Source organism: Panthera leo, chromosome B3, assembly GCF_018350215.1.
Source record: "Panthera leo isolate Ple1 chromosome B3, P.leo_Ple1_pat1.1, whole genome shotgun sequence".
Taxonomy (NCBI): Eukaryota; Metazoa; Chordata; class Mammalia; order Carnivora; family Felidae; genus Panthera; species Panthera leo.
The window spans coordinates 133,872,086-133,895,636 of NC_056684.1; the positions used below are offsets into that span (position 1 = coordinate 133,872,086).

Consider the following 23,551-nt stretch of genomic DNA (forward strand, 5'->3'; position numbering starts at 1 on the left):
AGATTTTAGATTTCCAAGTGCTTTTCCCCCCAACTGCTCTCTTTTACAGCATCCTGTTCTTGTTTCATGGGTAAAACCACCTCACTTATCTCAGACTCTATTAATGACAGGCATTTCAAAGCTGTCACCTCTGTGCTGTTTACTCTGTGGCCTCGTATTGGTTTTGGTCGCCCTGGCCAGAGGCTCTCTTCAGGTGTCCAGGGATCCCTGAACTTCCCTAGGCCTCACTTGGCAAGATATGACTGAGCTGTTCTGGTGGGAATTTCTCAAGCTTATCAGACAGGTCGAAGAACATTTTAATCTCACGTCCAGAGGTGTGGACACATATGGCTCCTGGCACCCAGGGAGAAGTTCAGTTTGTAAGCCCCTCCCCAAATCCCCTTGTCCTCAGTTTAGGAGACCCACTCTCTAATCTACTGAGTGGACCTCCAGTTCAGAGACACGCTCGTGTTTCCTCCATAGAGAATAAACCTCCAAACTCCCACCACGGTGGAGTGAGGGTGTTGCCTGCATTTAGCCCAAACTCCAGTTCACCTCCCTTCTGGAGCTACTGGGTGCCACCACTTCCTGAAAAGTGCTGGTGAGAGCGGCTTAGGATCGGGCCTCTGGATGGTGAAGTTGTCTGCCCTGAGTCACCCGGCTGGTAGGCAGAATCCATGCCTTTGTGATTTCAAAGCTTGCCTACAGCTTACCTGCTCTGCTTACCACCTCATAGCCTGGGGTCTTTCGGAAGGACCCTGGGCGCTTATCCCTCTTATTCTGGAGGGGCCCACAACTCACCTTTGGTGCGGCCTGGGTGCCGGGAGATGGGGGTGGAGCTGGAAGGGGTTGTAGTGATGGCTGAGGTTGAACAGGTCCGGGAGCTCAGCTCCGAGGGCCAGGGTTTCACGGCCAGGTCGGCGGAGGCATCTGTGCGGTCAAGGCTGCCTCTGTGCGGGGACCCTTGCTTTGGTTTTAGGTCCCCAGGGCCTGGGGCAGAGAAGGACATTGAGAAATGGGGCTGCAAAAGCCCGTGCGAAGGCTGGGCTGCCACACTGAGGTCTAGAAGCAGGGACACCAGGGCACACGGACCACAACAAGACAGAAGCTGGGCTGCAGTTTCAACAAGAGGGCGCAGGCTGCAGGCCTGTGTTGGGAGGCCCAGAGAGGCCAGCCCTGGCTCTACAGATGGATCCTACTGCAAGCCCTGAAAAGCCGGGAGAAGATAAAGAACTCAAGACGATCGGATCGACACACTGTTGCTACAGGTCCCACATACGAACTACGGGGTACACCTGCTGTATGTAACTCCAATGACTGATCTAAAAAGATCCTCATAACTTCTGCTCAAGATCACTCAAGGCCTGCAGCCAAGGTTCCAAAGGCCCAGGATGTGCATCCTGCCAGCTGGCTTCACTGAGGATTTGAAGAAGATGTTCACTGTCACGCTGACAATTTAAGAATTCTTAATTTCTGTTAAGAGTGACTTTTACCTTGCATCTTGTGCTTTTCTGCAATCGCTGAATTTTCTACCACGAACACATACTCTTATTATAAAACAAAATCTATGTAAAAATATTAAAAAAGAAAAAAAAAACCCAACTCATTCCAACTACCTAACAGTAGGAAAGGAGATGGGCTCTCTAAATGGAAGGTAACACGAGTGCCGTTGGAACTACTAGGAGCAGGAGGACGTCACCATGTCCCAACCCAGGAACCCCGTGGCTGGGGACCCAGAGCCAGGGCCCTTCCGTGGACCTGACCCCACCGGCCCCTCAGCCACTTGAAGTCTGGGTTCGCTGGGAAGTTTTCAGTGCCCAAATCTTACAACTTGAAACCAAGGCAAAATTTGGATTCTGAAAGATACCCTTGATGAGAAGCAAGATTCAAGTCTGGTGGAATGAGTCGGGACAGGCATCCAACAGGTGCGGTTAAAATGAGGAGCGGAGGGGAGGTGGAGATGAGCAGACAGCACGAATGGCAGAGAGACAGGGCGATTCTAATGGCATGCTGGCGAGACAGAGTCCTGGGGGACCAGGAGCACGGTGGCCCGGGGTCCCCAAGGCGGAGCGTGCGAGATGAAGTCAGTGCCACTTTGAACGACTTCAACAGCTTAGTAGGTATGTATGTACTTTTACGGTTATCTTGTTTTTATGCTGATACCGGTTTTCCACAGACAGTACTGATAATAATCTTTCCTTTTAAAAATAAATTTAAGTAGCAACGCTGAGTCAGTTCAAGGGAAAACACGGAAGTAATCATACAGGTGATAAAAAAAAAAAAAATGTGGCAGAACTCAAGAAGACCACACAGGAATGACGGAAGACAGCAAACAGTGCAGTAGCTAAAGGCCTCTATCGACCAGCATCCCCCCGCTCTGGGCATGACTGGTGTGCTGATGGTCTTTCTGTCCGCTACCATTTTGGCTTCCACATCCAAGAGGTCAGAGAGCTACCACACAGTCATAAAACTTCATTCTGGGCTGCCCTCTGGCTTGGCAACATCGATCCAATTATACAAAATGCTTGAATGGAGCAGTAAATCCTTCAAAACATAGAGAACATCTAAAAAGGGCCTTGTCAGCAAAAGCCAACAATTCGGTGCTCTGACAAAGGAAAGGGCAGCGGTTTTAAATTTAGCTGCTTAAAAATAAGTCTTAAAAAAAAAAATCTCACTTGACAGAGGCCGTATACTTTAGGAAGCAAAGCGACAACCGACCAGTCCTGCTTTACACACGGGCATGACATAAGCCTGCAGGTGCGAGAGAGGGGAAGGCAGCCCACGGCCACCAGACTTACTTATTAGCACGGACATCCTGGCCCAAGGACCTGTGCACGGATGTCCCGAGGCTCCCCTAAAACTGTGCTGCGCTGGAGAAATGGTCCAGAGGGTGTGACAACTCATCTTCTCTTTTGAAATCAGAATCCACGCTGGCTACTTTAAGTTTGGCTTGAACTGGGGTTGGGAAGGAGGGGTCCACTATGGGTCATCTGGCCTTTAGGTACTTTTTGTTTGTTTCTTTTTTGGTTTTGTTTGAATTTCAGAAATGAAGGAGGATTACGTGATGAAGACACATGATACAGGAAAAGGATTAGAAATCTCCAATTTCTGAAAAAGGGACAGGCTCATTAGGAGAGGATGGGATGTCAGAGGAAGACCAGAACCGCAGGCGTTTAGACAGAGTTGGGTGGGCCGTTGGAGACTTGTCTTTGTCCTTGCTTTTGCTTCTCAAAAAGGGACTCTTTTTGCGCTGAGTTGCTAAATTGTTATTCCCCGCAATACCCAAGAGAGGAAGAAAAGAAAAAAAAAAAACAAGTAAATCAAATGAGTAACAACAAATGACTCTAAATAAGCTAAATGTAGTCAGGAAATCAGAATCCTGTCCAACCCAGGAAAGACAGAAACAATACCCATGACAAGCCCAGAACCAGGACTCCGTGAATCATTTATGCTCTGAGTCAATTTAATTTCACCGGCATCTTTGTGCCAATGCTTCACTCTGCACGTGAGGAGAACTATATACTGCTCAAGGAGCCAATGGCTGAGACATAGTTCAATTTCAAAGTGTTAAATTATTAAATAAGGATGTTTGTTAATTTAGGACCCGGCTTCTCTTACTCGTCCATTTTAATGACAGGCCCCCTGATGATGTGGTGCTCACTCTACTCCTGTTCCTGTTCAAAGGCCTTGGAAATCCCTAATGGTCTGTTTCTGGCCTGGTGTCATGAACAGTCTACCCTCAAGTATTCACCAGTAACTCTGTATATCTACAGTAACCTCTTTTGGCAGTATATGTTTAAAAACAATGAAAATATCACTTTTTATACCAAACCCCCTGTCAAGAATTATTTCCCTTTCGATCTCCCGCACAACCTCTACCCCAATCCCACACTTCTTGGCCTTTAGAGTCTTGTCAGAGCAGACACTCAAGTCTTACTTTCTGAACACGTCCTATATTGACACAGCTGATTTAACCAATTTCTCATTTAGGATTAAAGCAATATGGGATCCTCGGTTATTTCTTCCTCCACAGCGCCACCTGGTGGCCAGAATAAGGGACCTCAGGTTCTGCCACACTTTAGTTGAGCATCTTCGGGGACCCAAAGGGCTTTAACTGCACACAGTGGTCAAGAACTCCAGCTCGCACCCCGACAGACGTGGATCCCAGTTCCACCACTGGTTACACTGGCAAGGATTTAATTTCACCAAGCCTCACTTTCTCAGCTCTGAGGAGGGACGATTAATCGTGCCTGCCGGACGTGGCAGTTAGGACTCAAGGAGACAGGTAAAGCATGTAAATTAGCTACAGGGATGCTGAGCCCAGAGGAAGCACCCCACACATGGCTGCCACTATGAATAATTTTCCCTGACCTGCTCGTTCATGGATCAGCTCAACGGTCTGGACCAGCCAAGCACTTTTTTTCCTCTCAAAGTTTTCCTAGCTCATTAGACAGATGGTAGTTCACTAAGTCAATTACAGAATAATAGAAGTGGAGGGGATAAACGTCAACAGCTTTAAATGGCCAACATGAAAACGGGAGGCAACAGGGCTCCTCTAGAAACCAAGGTTAGGCTTCCTTATCTCTTAGCTGCACGTGAGCGTTTCACCTAATCTGATCTGTAAAGAAGGGGAGGGAGGCAAGCATTCGTCGCCAATATGTGCGCGTGTGCACGTTTTTTTCTGCATTCAAAAGTGACAGAACAGGACCTCGCATGGTGAATGTACCCCCCCCCAAAAGGTTTGTGCACGTGCCACACTCAAGAGGCAGCTTGTCTCCGCCAGCCGTCAGCAGCCGGGGGCACAAAGGTCTCAGGCCTGGTCTTCAGACAGTCCTAGGGTCCTGCATAAACACTTACATTACTAGCAAGGTTTATGGGTAAGTAATCTTTAATCACCACTTAAAAGTAAATTTGAAAATATAACAACGTTTCATGGCCACTGCCGTGTTTGGTTGATTCTAAGACATGCATTTCTCCCCATTCCTTCCCATCTCTGAAATCAGGACACAGCTCCGATGGTGTCTGAAAGTCACCGGTGGCCAGGGGGTACCTCTGATAAAACGGTCACTGCCACTGCCAATTTATTTTGCTCCTGTTTTCCGTTTACGTCTGGGCACAGCAACCTAAGTCTTTGGAAGAGCTCTCCAACAAGAGTATAACAAACTTTCTGAGTGGTAAGGCACTTCCTCCTCTGATTGCCAGTCTTTTCCTTCCCGGGTGGCATATTAAGTAATTATGCAGTGCAGAGCTGATAGAGTCTTAGATGTGATGAAACATAGCATATACAACAAGAACTCCATTTCAGAACCTCTGGCAAACTCCAAATGACAGGTCTAAGTAAAAGGGTAAGCTGTGCCCCATGGCTGGTAGGACTCAGGGACTTTACTGAAGATCTAATGTGCACACAAAACACGTTAAATGCACTTGGGATTTCCCTACAGGAACAGCTCACACTAAATCTTTGACATGTACAACCTCAAAACATATACTACCGAGCCTGTCTCTACAGCGCCTGCATAAGTATCTCTGTGGATGTCAGACCCCCTACCCCAGCGTACCTGCTGGGCGATGGTTCTCATTCTAAAATAACAAAACTGTCATGGGACGAAGCTGCTGACGTAGATGTATATTTTCTACCTGGTTGCTAACATACGCGAAGAGGCAGATGTGTGCGTATGAGGCACACCCTCTCCATGCCCCTCCGCACATGCGTGCACATCCATGCACCGTCTCTCATTCTACCCTCGAGGCTCGGCCCTTCGGAGCATCCCCTCCAGAGCCTGGCTGCAGCCTGGTCGGCCACTCGTACCTTTCCCCACAGGCCCGTTGAGGGGGTCCTGCTCTTCCACACAGTTGGAGCCAGATGGGGCCGTCTCGGGGTTGTCTGGCTGCAACCGGAAGGGCTGGGAGGCAGATGGCGTCGTCGGGTCTGGGGACTCCAGCTGCCAGGGAGGGCTGTCTGCGGTTGACTTCAGTCGTTCTCTGGAACCCTCCTTCTTTGGTTTGATGAGTTTGACTAAGGCTTTGGCTCCAATCCAGTGGTTTTTCCTAGTTATGAGCAGATTGTAAGAAGGACAAGGACAAGGCCAACCCGCACTGTCCCTCCAGCAGGTCACAGGGTGGGGGGCCCTGATGGGAGCTGGACTTTCCATAAGCCTGGAAGCCATTGATTTGGGGTTCAGAATGGTGGTGCTCTTCATCACCATAATCATTGGATTTGGGGCCCAGGGATGGTAGAAATGTGTGTTGTGGCAGAGATCCACACTAGCCTCTTGGGAAAACAGACTTCAAACACGGCCACTGACTCTTGGTTATCTGTGTGAAACCAAGTGGTGCTGTGCTAACCGCATCTGTGTTCGCTGGCAATTTTTCTGTCAAAATGCCATTCTGGAACAGAGTCATGGACCTCTTCATTTTCTGTTAAAGTTAATAGTGAGTGAGGTGAGTGAACATTCTTCTCCCAGTCCCTGGCACAGAGGAATATGGGAGAGCAGGAGGCAGGTAGAGTAGGCCGTTTAAATTAAAACCAGTGAATTTTAAGAGTAAACGACAGAGTAGCAGCTAAATGGAAATGGGAGCATCCTGATATAACAAAAAAACTGACTCTGACACTAGATAGCACTGTGTCTACACAAACTACTCGGTTCCTCATCTGGGCCTCCATTTCTCTGTCAGAGAGAAGGGTGAGAATAAGGTTCTGAAATTCTGTGGTTCACCAGAGGAGCCTTGAGGCTTCATGGTGATTCTGACTTTGAGGCTGGGCTGGGACAGGACACGGGAGGGCTGGCTCAGGGGTCAATCCTGATGGATGATGCCGGCCCTGCTGGGAGACTGAGCGGGCCCCACAGCCAGGGGGCTGCTGCTCCCTGGAGAAAGAAATGTGTTTGTGAACCTGCCCTGGGGTTCAGGGAGCCCAGAGGAATTTGTGTGAGGCCCAGGGGTTCCCGTGTTCACCTGTAGGAGGTGCTATACCAGCTTCCTTCTCTGAAACAGGAACGTGATTTGCAATGTCCTGAGAAATCCTGAGACAGAACCTGACACGGCAGCCATTTGTCCCATTTTAATGGCTCCAAAACCACAGACTCTCTGCCCCCTTTAAAGGGCTGTGGCTAAATTAAGCCCACGTCTCATCACAGTCAGCTGGCATCCGCCGTCCCTCACAGGACAAGCCAGAGCACAGGGGGCGGGGCCGAACGTCTAATTCCCCTCTGTCACGGGAGCGGCCTGCACACAGGGCCTCCACAGAGCGGGAGGCATGGGCTCTACAAGCTGGGTGCTGCTCCAGAAGGGAGCAGTTTCCACCCCACTCATGAACACGGACATTCTCTGCTCTAGGTCTAAGTCATAGACACTTCCATCAACTCACTTCTTGGGAGCAGGGTCATAGAACTTGTACTGATCCATGATTTTCTCCTCCAGTTTTTCCTTATGTCTCCGTAAGGCATTTAATTTGTCTCTGTGAAGAGAGAGGAAAGGGGGGCTCTCAATCCAGTTTTAAATAAAACACGTGAATTTACTTCATCAGCCCAGCCTGGAACCTTTTCTGGGATTTGGACATCACAGTGTCATGACCCTCATGATCACAAAGCTGGGAATGTGTGAATGGAAACGTCTGGCATGAGTCCAGGGAGCCCTGCTACCTTAAGGAGCCATGATAAATCACCTAGGGTCTGGATGCAAGCCAACTCAAGGGAGCAGACTCCTAACCATCTGAAAACCTGCATGTTTCTAGAAGCTCTAAGGACTTGGCGGCCAGGTCTTTCAGGACACTGGGCATTCGGGGGTGGCCACAGCACTTGCACGTTAATACCTTTGGTGAAAGGGGAAAGGTGTGCCCTCAGCTAGTCAGTTCAGCAAAGTCAGACCTCTGACTTGGACCTATCCCGATGCCGGTTCCTGAGGACATTCCACGAGGGCAAACTCAAAAGCTTCCGGGGCCAGAGAAGGAGCAAAGCAGGCCTAGAAAGAGCAGGGGGAGCGGTGGGCACAGTAGCCCAAACAGATGGCCACTAGGCAGGGATCCATGAGGCCTACAGGGCAGACCCGCCAATGTTTTCAGAGAAGCCAGAAACTTAGGTCATGAAGCAACATGTCCTGATTTCTAACTATTGGAGATCAGTTCACATTTTCAAAAACACAAAAAGGATCAAGACCCCTCTGGACCCTGGGGCTGCCAGAGGGCACTGCTGTGCCCTAGGAGAGTCTGGCCTTCCTGATATGAAGGGTGTGCTTCTGGTTTGCTTTATCTCAGGAGTCCCAGGGGCGGTGCCTTCTACACGCACTGCCCACAGGCTGCCACCTGGGTCTCAGCAGCCATTACAGCTCGGAACCCTGGTCTCCTTGTTAGAAAAGGAGGCCTCTGAACCAGAGACAGGTACACAGGCCTCTGTCGTGGAGCTGTAGGGGCTCCATCCGAACTGAGGGCTGAGACATCACTGCACAATGACATCCCAAGAGTGACAGCTTCGTGAACCTCTGGCGCCCACCAGGAAGCCCCACTCTGCTCCCGGCCCCCTTGGCTTGATGTCTGTGTTATTCTTCTGTCTCACTGCCATGCTGCTCAGCCTTCCTCTGTGAGCACTTCCGTGGTCGTCTGGCCCCACGGATGCAGAGTAACTCCCTGCGAGTGGGCACTGCACCCCTCCCAGGGCCCAGAACGGTGCTCTCTGTTCAGCGCAGGCTCTGGGAAGCTTGCTAAGCCCCCGGCATTCCGCACTCTCTAATGCAAAACCACCATCAAATCACCCCCCTTGGATACCAGGCTCTTACTCTTCTGGTTAGCACCTGCCCAACCCCCTGCTGGCATTTTTTATCAGCTGGGTTACAGACGGCCAACTTCTGTCAGTCTGATCTACCCTAAATTTACAGCGTGGTTTTCAATGTAAACCATCCTCCAGTAGGTGGCGAGCCACCTCTACAGGATCAAAGCCAGAAAAGTAACGAAGCAGCGTCGTTATGCTGGAGAGCGGGCCCAGTGCGGCGGCATTCACTGTGATCACATCCCTCTGCCAGCCAGCTTCCTCTTGCGTTCCCCACACTGGCTAGCCAGTACCCTCCTCATGAGGAAGGAGAGCCCACCCACCACAGCACAGAGTGGTGAAAATCACCCCATATCCACGAGATGGATCTTGGATTACTCAACTTTTAAAGCATGAGGTTTCCAGGACCAGGGCTCCTCCTCCAGACCTCTATTTCCTAGGCCCTGCTAGACCAGCATCCTTTTGGATGATGGCATCCTTCCCGGCAAATCAAAACTCACAAGCTGCACAGAGAAGCCTTCCACGGCTGAGTGCCCACCTCCTCGTCCAGGCTTCTTTCCGTGCACATTCCCTGCACCCAGAACACTGCTGAGCTCCACCTTCAGGTTCCCCACCTGCCCACCTTCCATGTCCACAAGAGAACCTCATCTCCCCACTACGCTGCCTTCCATGAAGCTCAGCAGGTGCCCAGCACGGAGGTGCTCCTCGCACAACCCCCCACCCCTACCAGTTCCTGGCCCCCAGGGAATGGATCTGTGCACCCATGGGGCCCGTGCCAGAGCTGGCACTTCATTAACACCAGCTGAGGGAGGACAATCACAGCACAGCAACAACCCACTTTGCGACAATCCAGGGGAAAACAGACACAGGTGACAGAAAGACACCAGCTATGGCACCTGTGCTCAGCCTTCCACTTGGATTCTTCCCTGAGGTATTTCTCACCGGCACCGTCCTATTTTTAAAAGTGAGCTTAATTCCAAAAGCAGATTCCAAAGCTTCTGGTGGGGGTACTGCCTTTGAAACACAAACAAAAGCTAACCACCACCACTTACAGAAACCTAGAACCATTCCAGGGAAGCCAAGAGAAGGATGTGTTGGTAAGGTGGTCCGTCCCCTTGCCCTCAGGACGCCAACAGGCTCGGGGCCATTCCTTGTCCACAGTGTCACAGGTCCTGGATGGGGCCCGGGAAGCTAGAACCTCCCCCCGCCCTTTGCCTACAGGCGTCAACCCCACACGTGCCCTTACATGTACTGCTTCTGCTCCTCGTGGTACTGCTCCTTACTCTCCATGTTCTGCTCTAGAAGCATCTGGTTCTGCTGGCTCAGCAGCTGGATCTGGCTCAGGAGGTGATGATTTTCTTCCTCCAAGTTTCCCTTGAGACGGGAGAGCAGCTACAACACAGATCAACAGCGTTTCAGACACTACGCGATCCCGTGACTCCTCTGCTGGGAATGTGGCTTCCAGGGGAAGGGCCACGTGCACAGGGACGTGCACCCCTCCTCTGCCAGTGAGAACCTGCAAGGACCAAAAGAGCCAACGGCATGGGAAGAGCTGAACTCCTTCTGCACCTGCCCTGCCCAATCTGGCAGTCACCAGCAACGTGTGGCCATTGAGCTTACAATGCAGCTAGTCTGAACGGAGGTGTGCCAAAGTACACGACAGATTGTGAAGACTTAATGATAGTAAAGAACATAGAAGATATTTTTTTGGATACACATCGAAATGATAATATTTTAGATATGTTAGCCAAACAAAATATACTATGAAAATTAATCCCACCTGTTCTTACTTTTTTAACATGGCTACTAGAAAACGTTAACATGTGCACGTGGCCTGTGCTTTATTTCTGGTGGGCAGCTCTGCTCTTGAAGAGGGTCAGCACACCTTTTCTTCAAAGGACCTGACACTAAGTATTTCAGGCTTTCCAGACTGAAAGGGGGTCGCCTGTTGCAAAGCTTAGACTCAGTTGCTGCAGCAGGAAGTAGCCACAGACAAAATGTAAGCGCACCGGGTGAGGCCATGTTCCCATAAAACTGCTGACAGACATGGGCATTTAAATTTCCTATCATTTCTGGGGGGCCTGGGTGGCTCATTCGGTTAAGTGTCCGACGTCAGCCCAGGTCATGATGATCTCACGGTTTGTGGGTTCGATCCCCGCATCGGGCTCTGTGCTGACAGCTAGGAGCCTGGAGCCTGCTTCGGGTTCTGTGTCTCCCTCTCTCTCTGCCCTCCCAAACTCGCTTGCCCGCCTTCCCTCCCTCCCTCCCTCTCTCTCAAAAATAAACATTAAAAAAATTATCCTTAAGTTTCTTATCATTTCCACTTGACACAAACTATTCTGATTTCTCCCAACCATTACCACTGTCAAAGACATTCTTAGTTCATAGCCGAATGTATACAAACAGGCAGTGGGCTAGATCTGACTCATGGGCTGAGATCTGCCAACTCCTGCTTCAGAAGATCAGTACGGGTGATGTAGCAGGAAAATCGCAGGCTTTGGCTTCAGACAGAGCTCCATTCCACTACCGTGGACCTCAGTCTGTCGTCTCCTCCGAAACCCTAAAGAACCTCCCTGTGACAACACAGCCTATGGTGGCTGAGGCTTCCTCTGGCTTAAAGCCTGGCCCCCACCTCCTCCACATGCCCCTTGCCCCAGCCCAGGGGGCCTTGAGGCACCTGGGCCTTGGTTTCCTCAGCTGAGATGTCCCACAGGGCCACCACGAGCTCGAAGGAAAAGGCCTCTGAGAGGATTTCTGGACAAACGAGAGGCAAGAGGAGCTGTGTCCTGGGGATGGTGCCATCCATGGGGAGGGACCCACGGATGAAGCTGGGGAGGGACCAAGTGCTCTCTCCTGCCCAATCCACTTTGGTCTTATCTGTCGCGGGGTCTGCTCACGATTTCATTTGAGATGCTTTTGCTAAGAAGACAATTTCCAACCTAGTGCACCAAAAGAGAGCTCCGCTCCTCTGGAAACCCGGGCACTCCTGAGTAAGCTCCATCCCAGATGCCCCGGGATACAGGACCCGGAGCCAGAGTCAGCCATTCACGCCATTTCTCGGGAACAGCGTGGATACTGAATTGCAAAGATGAAAAGTGTAGACACAGACAAGGGGATGGAAATAAGTCTGTGTTCTGCTGTCCCCACGCATGTCTCTGATGCTCGGGGAAGCACAGGGCAGATGGAAAGGTGTTTTCGAATACATCTCTGCCAATCATGGGGTCCGTCTCCCTTTTAAACGCCTCAGTACCCTCTCAGCCCCTGTACCGCCTTCCACAGAGTCTTCGGATGCCGACGCCAGCGCAGACCCATCGCAACCCCACCGGGCCCAGGGCCGTCCACGTCCTGAGGCCTCACCTCGCAGCGGTTGTCCAGCTTGGTCAGCGAGATGTCCATGTTCTGGTGCTGCTCCTTCAGCTCGTCAAACCGTGCCTGCCAGCGGTTCAGCTCCAGCTGTGAGTTGTTCAGGGAGGTTTTCAGCTCCTTGGTGTGGGCGTGCAGCTCCTCATACTCCCCCTTCAGCTGGTGGTGCAGGAAATTGACCCTGGGGGTGGAGAGCCACAGGCCAAGAGCTGAAGAGCTGTCCCTGCTGTGCAGCCTTACACAAGAGGATAGCCTCTCTGGGCCTCAGTTCTTTCACGTGTAAAATGAGAGGCTTGAACAAAATCAGCAGTCTTCAAACTGCGTCCCTTGGGGTTCTACAAGGATCCCCCTGGTGTCCTCACACTGGGCTGGGGGGACAGAGTGGGTAGGCTCAGACACCTGCTCCAACAGAGTATCACTGCTATGATGTCTTTTGGCTTTAAAGCCTTGGGATATCTGCATATGTACTTGGAAAAAAGGGTTCAGTAGTTAGCGTGTTTTGTTTTGTTTTGTTTTTTGGAAACACAGAACCAGAACATTTTTGCGTCTGGCTCTTCTTCCCAATTTCAAGCTCCTTTCTAACTTCAACTCCTGGGATAAATAAAATGAGATGCCAGGGTTTTACAGAAACCCACTAAAATTATCATCATCATGATAACTATTATCTAACTGGGATTTCTTGGGGGAAGATTTGGATCAGAAAGTTCCGGTCACTGGAGGCTCACGGATTTCATTTGGACACAGCTGTGTCTTATTTGGCCCCGCACCGTTCTTTTAAATGGATCAGTGTGCCTGATTTAGAAACATTTAGAAACCTGAAAGTCTCACGTCAATACTCCGATGTCCCATTTCTCTTAAGAAAAAAGCATAAAACGGAAAGATGACCTGGTAGCGGTGAGCCCGCCTCGCGGCTGACAACCTTCAGCCGCTGTGTTCTTCTCCACGTCACTGTCCGGCCTATCGCCGACACTCCCTCACCCGCGAGCCTGGTCTCCCAGGGCACAGGACACACCGCAGTATGTGGTCCCGGTGCACATTCGTGCAAGGACATGGAGAGGAAGCAGCTTTATACGGTCATTGTGGTAAGACTGGATTCAAATCCTGATTCTGCCATTAAGTGATTTTGAAAAAATTTGCTCATCTCTGAGCCTGTTTCTTATCTGTTAAAAAAGTGGGGGGGGATAATAACAGTAGAGCTGACTCTTGATATCTGAGGTAGTGATGCTCTGTGAGGTCCCCCAAGATCACTGAACTGGTGGATACTGAACCACTGCTCCTCGGGAAAATGCACAATACAGGTTCCTGCTCTGGTTACAACATTTTAGTCGACCGATCAAGACATTCCTTATTTTATAGGGGTCTCTGTTTAAAGACACCTCCCGGCCACAGCACCGTAGCTCCTGCCTGAATGGAGCTTATCTAATGTGTACTTTCCCTGTAAGGCCATCACAGCCTTGCACTTAGGAACATGAGACAACACTTCAGTACTCCACTTGGTGGGTATTTTAAATAGTAAAACTGCCACGAAGTAAGACAAAAATATGAAAATCCCACGGGTCACAAAAAGGATGCTTATTCACAGTATGAGAACTGAAACAGGAAGGCAGAGCATCCTTGTATGTCCTCAGCTGGAAATGTGTGCGTCAGGTGACTCAGGTACTGGGCCACCCCGGGCATGTACATCAAAGTACCATGAGCATCGATTTGGGGGTGACGCATACATTTTAGGAAGGAGGTGAATTCACAACAGGAAACGTGTGAATACTAAGCATCAATGGTGTGTCCTTCATGAGATCGCCGTGTGGCCTACATCAGATGAGGGTCTGTGCCTGATGCAATATGTCTCTCGAGTCCTTCCATCCCAGCAACAAGCTAGAGCCCCCTCTCAACTGTGCCACCCAGCTGTGAACAGGACAGGGTTTATAAAAATACAGGTCTGCGGGGCACCCAGGTGGTTCAGTCGGTTGAGCATCTGACTTCGGCTCAGGTCACGATTTTGCGGTTCATGAGTTCGAGCCTACACGTCAGGCTCTGTGCTGACAGCTCAGAGCCTGGAGCCTGCTTTGGATTCTGGGTCTCCCCCTCTCTCTGCCCCTCCCCAACTTGTGCATACTCTTTCAAAAAGTCAATAAAAAATTTTTTTAAGTAAAAATATAAAAAATACAGGACTGCCAGGGGACCCCCGCTGACCTCCTCTCGGCAGGGCTGAGTGCGTCTACGTGAAATCCCGGATGGCAGCCGCCCCACACGGAGCTCACCTGTCCAGCTCTCCCCGCAGCCGCTGGTTCTCACCCACGGCCATGGCGCCCGTCCTCTGCTCTTGCTGCAGTGCCTCCCTCTCGGTGTTCAGAACCTTCTCCCGCTCCTCCAGCTCCGCCTGACGCTTCAGCATGTCGTCGTGCCTGGCAGAGGGGAGCACACCCGCTGGGAGCTGGGCTGGGGCCTCCTTTCCCTCCAGGTACCCAACTCCCCAGAGGACTGTGAAGCTGCCCACAGAAGGCAGGGCCCCTCTGGAGGCTTTCTCTGGCGTCTTTGAGGGGGATGGGGCAGGAACAGGCAGGGTGAGATGCAGGGCAGCAGAAAAACAGAGAACGGTGGCCAGGAGAGGCGTCTGGGCCAGGGGTCTCCTCCAGCCCCACACGTGTCCACAGTCCCTCAGATTCCCTGTCAAACCAGCCATTCCTCTCTGGCCACCTGGGCTGTGTTTCCTGCACTCTGAGCCCTTCCCTTCAGGAGTCATGGCTACATTACTAGGTGGTTCGCTAAGCACAAACACATCTACAAGAAACGACAAAATAAACAGCTGAATTCCACCACACTTAACTCTTAATCCCTCTTCACTGGGGCCTGGGTGAGCCCTCCGCCCTCCTCTCCTCCGGAATTGAGTCTCCTTGTTCTTTGCCTGGCGTTGCTGCTGGGACAGAGGCTTGCTTGATAGGGACCTACTGGCTGCCAGTGGCCAATTCACACACACACACACGCATGCGCGCACAGCCTTTTCTCAGGATCCCCAACCATAGCCCTCCCCCTCCCCTTAGACTTTTCTCTCCTTCTGCAGCCTCAGTCTCTGGGGGTTACTATGTAGTTGTCTCTGGAAACCAGCAGAGCACAGGAGGATGGACCCCTTGACAAGCCCAGGCTGTCTTTCCTACTTGCTGGAAACATCCGTGTTCAAAGACGACTCAGGATCTCCCCCAAATCCATGGCAACGACTAAGGCACCACCTTTCAATCGTCCCCATTTGGGCAAATCCCTCCTCTGCAGACCCTCTTCCTTGTCAGACCGTGTGACAGGGTGCCCAACCTGTCTTCACAGCTCCACGCCTGCGCCCTCAGGCCCCACAGCAACTACACTTATACCACCTGACTAGAGCCAGGACTAGTCGGGGATCAAAGTCAGAAACCTGCTTAGGCAGCCGTTCAATGACACACTTTTGTGGGGCCTTCTGCCACACTGTGGAGAAGCATAAAGCTGGGAGTGGAAGCTCTGTCTAGCTTCTCAGGTGGTGACATTTCTCAACCAGGCTAACAATTCTGAAAAAAGCCATCCAGGTTTGCAAATTAGGGCCACAGGCAGATATCAGGGCTCCCCAAAATGTGTTTCCCTGCGGTCATGTCTTGGAAAAGCCCACAGGGGTATCTGTAACCACTAGTAACCACCTAACTGCAGGACTGATGCCATGTGTCCTGCTCACCAGTGAATCCTGGGTACGAGGCATGGCACTTGGTAAATATCTATTAAAGAACGAAGAAATGAGCATCCAATTTAAAAAGTGCCATCATCCCTGTGTTCCAAGTACCTACACTCCCAAAGCCACAGCCCCACTGCAGACAGACCAAGGGGGCCTCCAGCCATCTGTCCAGCCAGTGAAAATTCAAGCGACACAGTAGTTCTGCCTGCTGTATTGACAAGGAGCCAGAGGGAAAACAACAGTGAACCCCCTCAAGGCCAGTCCAAACTCCACCTGCAAAAACCTTCACCCTCTAAACAGACACTAAGGATATCGTGAGACACGATTAGAACATAGAACAAGATGTTAATGACAAGACGCATAAGTGCCTGGTGAGCAGTGGGCAAGGTTCAGAGCTCTGTGAACACCTTTTGCTCCACTTCATTAGCCAACCGGGAGCATCCCTGGCAAGTCCAGACACAGCACCATGCACACAGTACATGCTCACCAAGTGCCACACGAACCTAGGAGGGGCTCAGGAGGAGAGGGGAGATGGAAATGCCCAGAGGCACAAGACGCTAATTTGGGCTGGAAGGCATAGTGTCTTACTAGGAGCAGATGCTTCGACAGCTCCTGAAGAAAGGAGATGTGGGTGGAGAGAGCAGGTAGAGGACCCCAGAGAGAGGCAAAACAGAAGCAATGGGTGAGTGGATAAATGAATGTCATCACCTCTGTGCCCTCAGCATCATCAGATACCCTTACCACTTTGCAGCTCCATGACTAAGACCAGTCAAAGGAGATGCTGTCAGCAAGGACACCTGACAAGCACAGGAAGTGGGTAATCAACTGCTCCCTCCTACACAGCTCCGTGGGCTTGAGTGCCCACCTCTCTGTAGAGACACAGCTCTCTCCTGGGTCAGAGTCAGGTGCACAGCACCCCTCCCACCAGACTCCGGGTCCTGCCCGGAAGCACTCAGGGATCTGCCGGGGGACAGGAGCTCGGGCAACGCTAGCTGAATGTACACGAAACCCAGGACGCTGCTTTGTGAAGAGTGCCAAGACCTGTAGGTTTCAGTGCATGTAAATTTTAGATTAAAAAAGGAAAGGAGGGCAGGCAGGGGAAGAGAGAGGTATGGCTGAGAGGTACACGGGGGTCTCATTATACTGTTCTATTTGCTTTCTATATATTCACAAGCTGCCAAAATCAAAGGCTGGAAAGAAAGCGTCCCAGACCTTGACAGGGAAAACGAGGCTGGGGAAGTCCATGGGAGCAGGTCAGTGTAAAAAACTGCGTGGCAGTTGTGGTGAATGGCCTCCTTTTTCCTGGTTTGGAGAGGAAGGGAGAGGTGGGGGAATCCTTAGGGAAGCAGGAACCCCAAGGCTGGGGATTCCCTGAGCTGGGAGTGGGCACGGCACCCCCTTCTCTACTCGGGGACCCTCCTGTCACCCGACCTCCAGCTGCACAAACTCATCCAATCGCTGGGTGGGACTTTCGATGGACTTCCCTCCGGGAAAGTCTGGGTGTCCCAGACAACGTGAAGCAACGGCCGAGAGGAAACGCGGGGAAGGCTTGTGGGCAAGGACATGAGCCCGGAGGGGCAGGGGCGCCGCCAGAGGCCCGCACACACCTGTCCCGGAGCTCCTTGTGCTCCAGCTCCAGGTTCCGATGCAGCGTCTTCAGGCAGCTGTGCTGGCGGATGAGGGCCTCGTACTCCGTGGACTGCCGCTCGTGGAGCGCGGCCAGGTGCTCGTGGTCCTGCAGCAGCGCCTCGTAGGCCGCCGTCAGCTGCTCCTGCTGCTTCTGCAGGTTCTCATTCTCGCTCTCCTTGGCCGTCTGCTGGTTCTGGAGCAGCGTGTACTGCGCGGTGAGCGCGGCACTCTGGGAGCTCAGAGTGGAATTCTCCACCTGCCGGGAGGGAGAAGGCTCCGCCTGACCGCGGGCAGGCCCCAGGGAGCCACACGCTCCGTGTCCCCGCTCGCGGTGACCACGCCGTGAGGAGCCGGAGGCGGACACCCGGACAACAGGGACCCTCGGGGCAGCCAACACCCAGCCGCTGAGAACAGTTCTGTCTCAACTTGAGAAACTGCTCTGGAAAGAGGCAGCACCAGACTGTCAGACGGCTCTGGTCCTGCGCCCTCCCTACATGGGACCTTTCGGGGCCACTTATGTCCTTTCTCTGGAGAAGCTCCCGGGCACCCTCTTTGGCTACTTTCACACACCTGTTTCCTAGAACAAGTAGAAAACCAGTGACGTTGCAGAATACCCGGTCACCACCACCAGCCACCCTAACTGATGCTCCCAGAACCACCACCCCACAACATCCCAAACTATCAGAAAACTGAAGAGGCAGCACTGCCTGACTCATTCTGGGGCCACTTTTACTGACGTGAAACTCAGACGAAGACCTGGCGACAGCCACCACCACCAAAACCAACAACCAATATCAAATTTTGTTATTTTAATACAACAAATTCCAACATCTTTGCCTAATAGTTTCCTGTTTACTGTCCTGACCCATGTTCCGTGTTTTCAAACGCTTTTCTCAGAAACTGCATTAATGAACGATTAATTCATTTCCTCGCAATGTATTAACCGTAAATAAAAACCAACGTCCTCGAATATGCGGCATGGAATACCAGTTTCACTAGAAGCTCTCAAAAGCCTGGCAGCTACTTGATGCCCTATATGTCCCTCGTGGAGATTAAAAATTCACACTAGCTTAACAGAGACTCTGCCAGGTTTTATAGTAAATAAAATCGACTTGAGTCCACAACCTCTTTCCCAAGTCATTCCTGGTCAAAGCTTATGGAAAAGACTTTGAGAAACAGGCAAGTCCGGGCAGAGCAAGTTTCCAGCCCTGCAGCCACAGGCTCAGTCACTGGAAACAAACCCGCACCACCTTCAAAGACCCCCAGGCCGGGCCCCGCTGTTTGCAATGAGCCAACGCAAAATAAATGTGCGGAGACTCTCCCGTGCTCGGAGGAGCCAGTGTGGCGGGCCGGTCTCTACGTGATGCCTGTGGCTGGGCCCTCACTCACCTGCAGCGTGGCCGTCTGGGTCTGCAGCGTGGTGTTGTGCTCCTGCAGGAAGGCGCTCTGTTTCTGCAGTGTCAGGATCTGACTGCTGAAGGCCACGTTCTGGGTCTCTAAGTGCTGCAGCTGTTCCTTGAGCAGCTGTTTCTCTGCCTGCAGAGCTGCGTTCTAGGGGATGAGGAAGCACGGGGCCCGTCAGACACCGGCTTGGGAAATGTAACCGGCCACAGGCACTGGGGTTGGAAGCAACACTCGAGAGTTGATGCTGTGGTCACTAAAGCCAGAATCCAACAGGTGAGACAAGTAACGTTTCCCTCTTGCAAAAGACAATCAACAGAATTGGGGGGGAGGGGAGAGACCTACTTTTTTTTGGTATGTGCTTTCCAGACAGAAATGCATTCACCTAATGGCGATATGGCTTCAAACCTGAGCATCTGAGTGCAAGGCAAAGGCAAGCTGGGGTTAAAGCCGTGCAGTGTCTTCTCTCTGTAATGCTTCTGTTTTCTGCTGAACACCCCACAAGTGGCGTTCTGTGAGCTTCTCCCACAGGACAGGGAGTCAAAGCCTGTGGCCACACCTCACCCTACTCAGGAGCGACAACAGACAGAAGAAGGCGGTTCACGTCCCAGCAGACTGAGAAATACCATGTAAAATATGCCACCAACCGGGCCAGGACATATGGGTTACAGTCCAGTGCTGTCCCTTACTAGCATGGGGCCTAGGGTCGAGTCTCTTAACCTGTCTCCACTTTCTCATCTGTCAAATGATGAAGATCATCACTACCCGCTTCACAAGGTTGTTGGGAGAGTCCGACAACATCGGGGGTTAGACACGCACCGGCAAACTTCTGTAAAGGGACGGACAGAATTCTGCAGTCTTCCAGGCACGTGGTCTGCACTGCAACCACTTACGTCTGCCACGAGGGTGGGAAGACCACACACAATATGTAACGAAGCAGATGTCCATGGGCTGGCAGGCCACGGTCTGTCAACCCCTAGGGGAACACTGTGGAAACAGGGCTGGTGTACAAGCCAAGGGCCAAGTCTGACGGGCAGGCAGACAGGGATTCACCATGGGAAAATGCGAACGCGCTCCTTTCCGCTAGAAAGGCTGACGAGATCTCAAATGACAAGTAGCTCATAGGACTTGCCAGGACAACTCAAGAAGTATTCAGCTGGATCTGGGTAAATCTCAACAGATTCTGACGTCTCGTGTCCTTTATGGTAATGGTGGCCTATCACTGGGACAATCAACAGAGTGCACTGCGCGCGCGCGCTCACTCTCTCTCTCTCTCTCTCAACGACCGCAGCAGGGGCAGCCCACTCACATTCCGTTCCAGCTCGATGGCCCGGTCCTTCACTCGGAGCAGCTCCATGGTGGCTTCCTTGTGGCTGGGTCCCCAGGGCTCCTTCCCCTGGAGACCGGTGACCAGAGTGTCCACAGGGTGTTTGAAAGAGTTCTCCAAGTGCTTCCCTTCCTGCTGGTTCTGCCTGAGGACCTCACACTCGGTCTTCAACTGTGGGGTGGGAGCAGGAAAAGCAGACTTGGGGCAGGAAAAGGCTGGCTCAGAGCTCCGAGTTCGTGGCTAGAGGAGAGCCCCATAGCAAACCCAACCCCTCACCTGGCACCAGTGATAAGCCAGACACCGTTCTTCTGCTCTGCAGGGAACGTACATAACCCACCCTGTGCTCCCCCTCCTTCCAGACATCTGCCTCGGTCTCAACTTCAACCACATGACCTTGGCAAGTCTTCTCGCTTTCCCGAGCTTCAGCTGTCCACTCCATCAAATGGAGATGAGCCTGGGGGACGTGGACCGGGTGATGTTACAAAGCCCCTTCCAGCTCTAGAACCACTTTGTTCTAGATTCCTTGTTCAATCACGCAGCCAAGAAATGTGCCAAGGCTTCAAAAAGCAGAAGGGGCGGGGGTTTGGGGGAGCGCCCGGGTGGCTCAGCTGGTTAAACGTCCAACTTCAGCTCAGGCCATGATCTGTTCTGGAGTTTGAGCTCCACATCGGGCTCACTGCTGTCAGTGCAGAACCCACTTCGGATCCTGTGTCTCCCTTTCTCTCTTCCCCCTCCCCTACTCCTGCTCTCTCTCAAAAATAAATAACCATTAAAAAAAAAAGCCTTTGCTTAAAAGAAGCAAAGGAGAGCTGGAAGAGCACATATCACCAGGAGTGGACATCCTGATGAAGCACCTGTGCACCCACGCCCACCTGTCCCGTGTGAGGGTGCCCAAGAGACTCGAGGCCTCTGTCTGGTCTCGATGCTCATAATCTCACACTGGTCCTCATCGGTGTTCCCGATCTTGCCTAGCAGACTCAGTGCTGCTCTGGATGTGGCCTCGTCTCCTCCCAGGCATCTGATCCTGTCCAGCCCCAATGCACAGGATTGTGATGGTAGCTCCCCCGCTCAGAACCCTGTATCTCAGTACATCTGCTCCGAGAAATGGACATCCAGGCCGGCCCTCTGCTACCCCCAGGTGAGGGGCTGGAAAAGGTGGGGCAGGGGCCTCATGACTGGGACTTACAGTGTGGCACCGAAGGGGGCCAGATCTTACCACCTGGAGCTCGTTCTGCAACTGGTGGTTCAGGCTGGCCTTCTCTTCCATCTGAGCTTCTAAAAACACAATCTTTTCTTCTTTCAGGGCTAATGTTGTTTTTAATGAGTCATTTCTGTCCTCCAGAATCTTGAACTTTCTGAAAAATACAAAGACACAACTGTACCTATCTGCCTCTTCCACCCACAAGCCCCCAGTCTCCCAGCTACCAACACCTATCTCCTCCATTAAGCTCGTTTTCCCTATTATTCTGCAGCATTTGGCCCAGAAGAACTGTAGGAGCCAAAAGCCATCACCCAGAGCCCTCCCCGGGGCTCCCTGCACACACCTGTGACACCCTCCAATGAGACATCACTGCTGTAGTCTTACAGGCATAGTCTTAGAGGAAGGTATCATCAAGGCCATTTTACAGATGGGGAAACTTAGTCTCAGAAAGGTTAAGTAAGCACAGGGCACCTGGGTGGCTCAATCGGTTAAGTATCTGACTCTTGATTTCAGCTCAGGTCATGATCTCACGCTTTGTGAGACTGAGTTCTATGTTGGGCTTTGTGCTGACAAGCAAGGAGCCTGTTTGGGATTCTCTCTCTCCTCTCTCTCTCTCTCTCTCCCTGCCCCTCCCTGACTCATTTCTCTTTCAAAAATAAACATTAAGAAGGAAGAAAGGAAAGGAAAGGAAAGGAAAGGAAAGGAAAGAAAAGAAAAGAAAAGAAAAAAGAAAAGATAAGATTAGGCCATTTGCCCAAGACTACAATGCTAGCTAGGTAAGTGGTAGCCTTTTCACCACACCGACAGCGTGTCACACGTTATCCGTCCTGTGGATCTTGTCAGTTACAAGTCCAGGAAAAATCCATGATACTGGATTTCTTTGAACAATGAGACGGTTACAGAAAGAACCGCAGGCAAAGACTACAACGGTTAAATGTTTAAAAATTAAAGGGCTGGGACCAGGAAAAGAGGAATGAATAGGTGGAACACAGGATTTTCAGGGCAGAGAAACTGTAGGACACTTGGCAGATGCAGGTTATTACACAAGGGTTGAAACCCATGAAATGTGCACCATCCAGAGCGGCCTCCAATGTAAACTGTGGACTTCGGGTGATGATGGGTCAGTGGAGGCACATCAAGTGTAACACATGCACCACCCTGGTGGGGATACGGATTACAGGGAGGTGATGCCGGGCGGGGGTTGAGGCGGGGTGGCACTGGGCATTCAGGAAATCTCTGTCCCTTCCCTTTAACTTGGCTTTGAGCTTAAAGCTGCTCTAAAAAGTGTATTTAAAAAAAATTGAGAAGCCTTTCCACTGGACAAGAGAGTCTCCTTTCACCCCTCCCTGCAAACCTCCAGGGAGATGATCTGCAAAGGACACAAGCCCCTCATAAAGACCACAAGACAACAAGCCCCGAGGTAGGTAGAGTGAACAGAGCTCTGGAGCTGGGAGCGTGCGGCGTGCAGCCCCGGGTAAGAGCCCACAGACCGCGGCAGGGAGGTCCTCACGTGTCGCCATGGCTGCTCTCGTCCTGTAGCAGCAGCTCCTTGTGGAGGCCGACCTTCTCCAGCCCCTGGCTCAGTTTGTCCAGCTCACTGGTCAGCTGCTGGCTCTTGAGCTTCTCCAGCACCAGGTCCTGCCAGGACAGGGAGAGGATGCGCATGGGACGGGAGCCCAGCACGGAGGGCCTGGCACAGGCCCTTCTCAAGGCCGAGGAGCCATCTTCCCGAGTCATGGCTGACTCAGGTGTCCTGAGGGCTGAGCAGACAGTTCCACGGGACAAGTGAACCCCAGGGACATCTTCCAAAGGGAAGGGACAGACGCGCTTTCCCAGCCTCCCAGCCTCCATGGTGATACGGGAAGGACGTGTGTTTGTGCAACGCCATTTATGTTGACCTTTGAGTAGGAGCTTTGAATTCTAACACGATTACCTTTTCTGTGAAGTAATGGAATTAAATGCTCCTTGCGGAGAATTTGGAACAGAAAAAAGGACAAAAGAGATAAAGATTTTACTAAAAACTCTGGTTGTGGTTTATTCTGCAAAAGCAGTTGCTCTCATTTAGGTGGTTTACTTACTGTATGTAGGTCCCCCTTCTTACTCCCACCCATCTTCGAAGCTCTCCAGGCAGGTACTGCTCTCTGCCCAGTGCCCCAGCTACTTGGCATGCAAGCTGACCCCCCACCAAATCCTCAGGCCTT

The 23,551-nt window shown here is 51.7% G+C and overlaps 1 protein-coding gene across 1 annotated transcript in view; it reads right to left on the reverse strand.

The window, feature by feature from the left end:
• Positions 1–23,551, reverse strand: part of CCDC88C (coiled-coil domain containing 88C) — a 129,537-nt gene that overhangs the window by 11,714 nt on the left and 94,272 nt on the right. The window contains exons 16-26 of the mRNA XM_042944099.1: positions 22,861–22,988; positions 21,366–21,504; positions 20,132–20,320; positions 18,811–18,972; positions 17,400–17,677; positions 14,360–14,503; positions 12,096–12,282; positions 9,985–10,130; positions 7,346–7,435; positions 5,789–6,027; positions 781–969 (exon numbers count right to left, since the gene is read on the reverse strand). Of these exons, the coding sequence (XP_042800033.1) occupies positions 781–969; positions 5,789–6,027; positions 7,346–7,435; positions 9,985–10,130; positions 12,096–12,282; positions 14,360–14,503; positions 17,400–17,677; positions 18,811–18,972; positions 20,132–20,320; positions 21,366–21,504; positions 22,861–22,988 (1,891 nt within the window). The remainder of the gene's footprint in view (positions 1–780; positions 970–5,788; positions 6,028–7,345; positions 7,436–9,984; positions 10,131–12,095; positions 12,283–14,359; positions 14,504–17,399; positions 17,678–18,810; positions 18,973–20,131; positions 20,321–21,365; positions 21,505–22,860; positions 22,989–23,551) is intronic.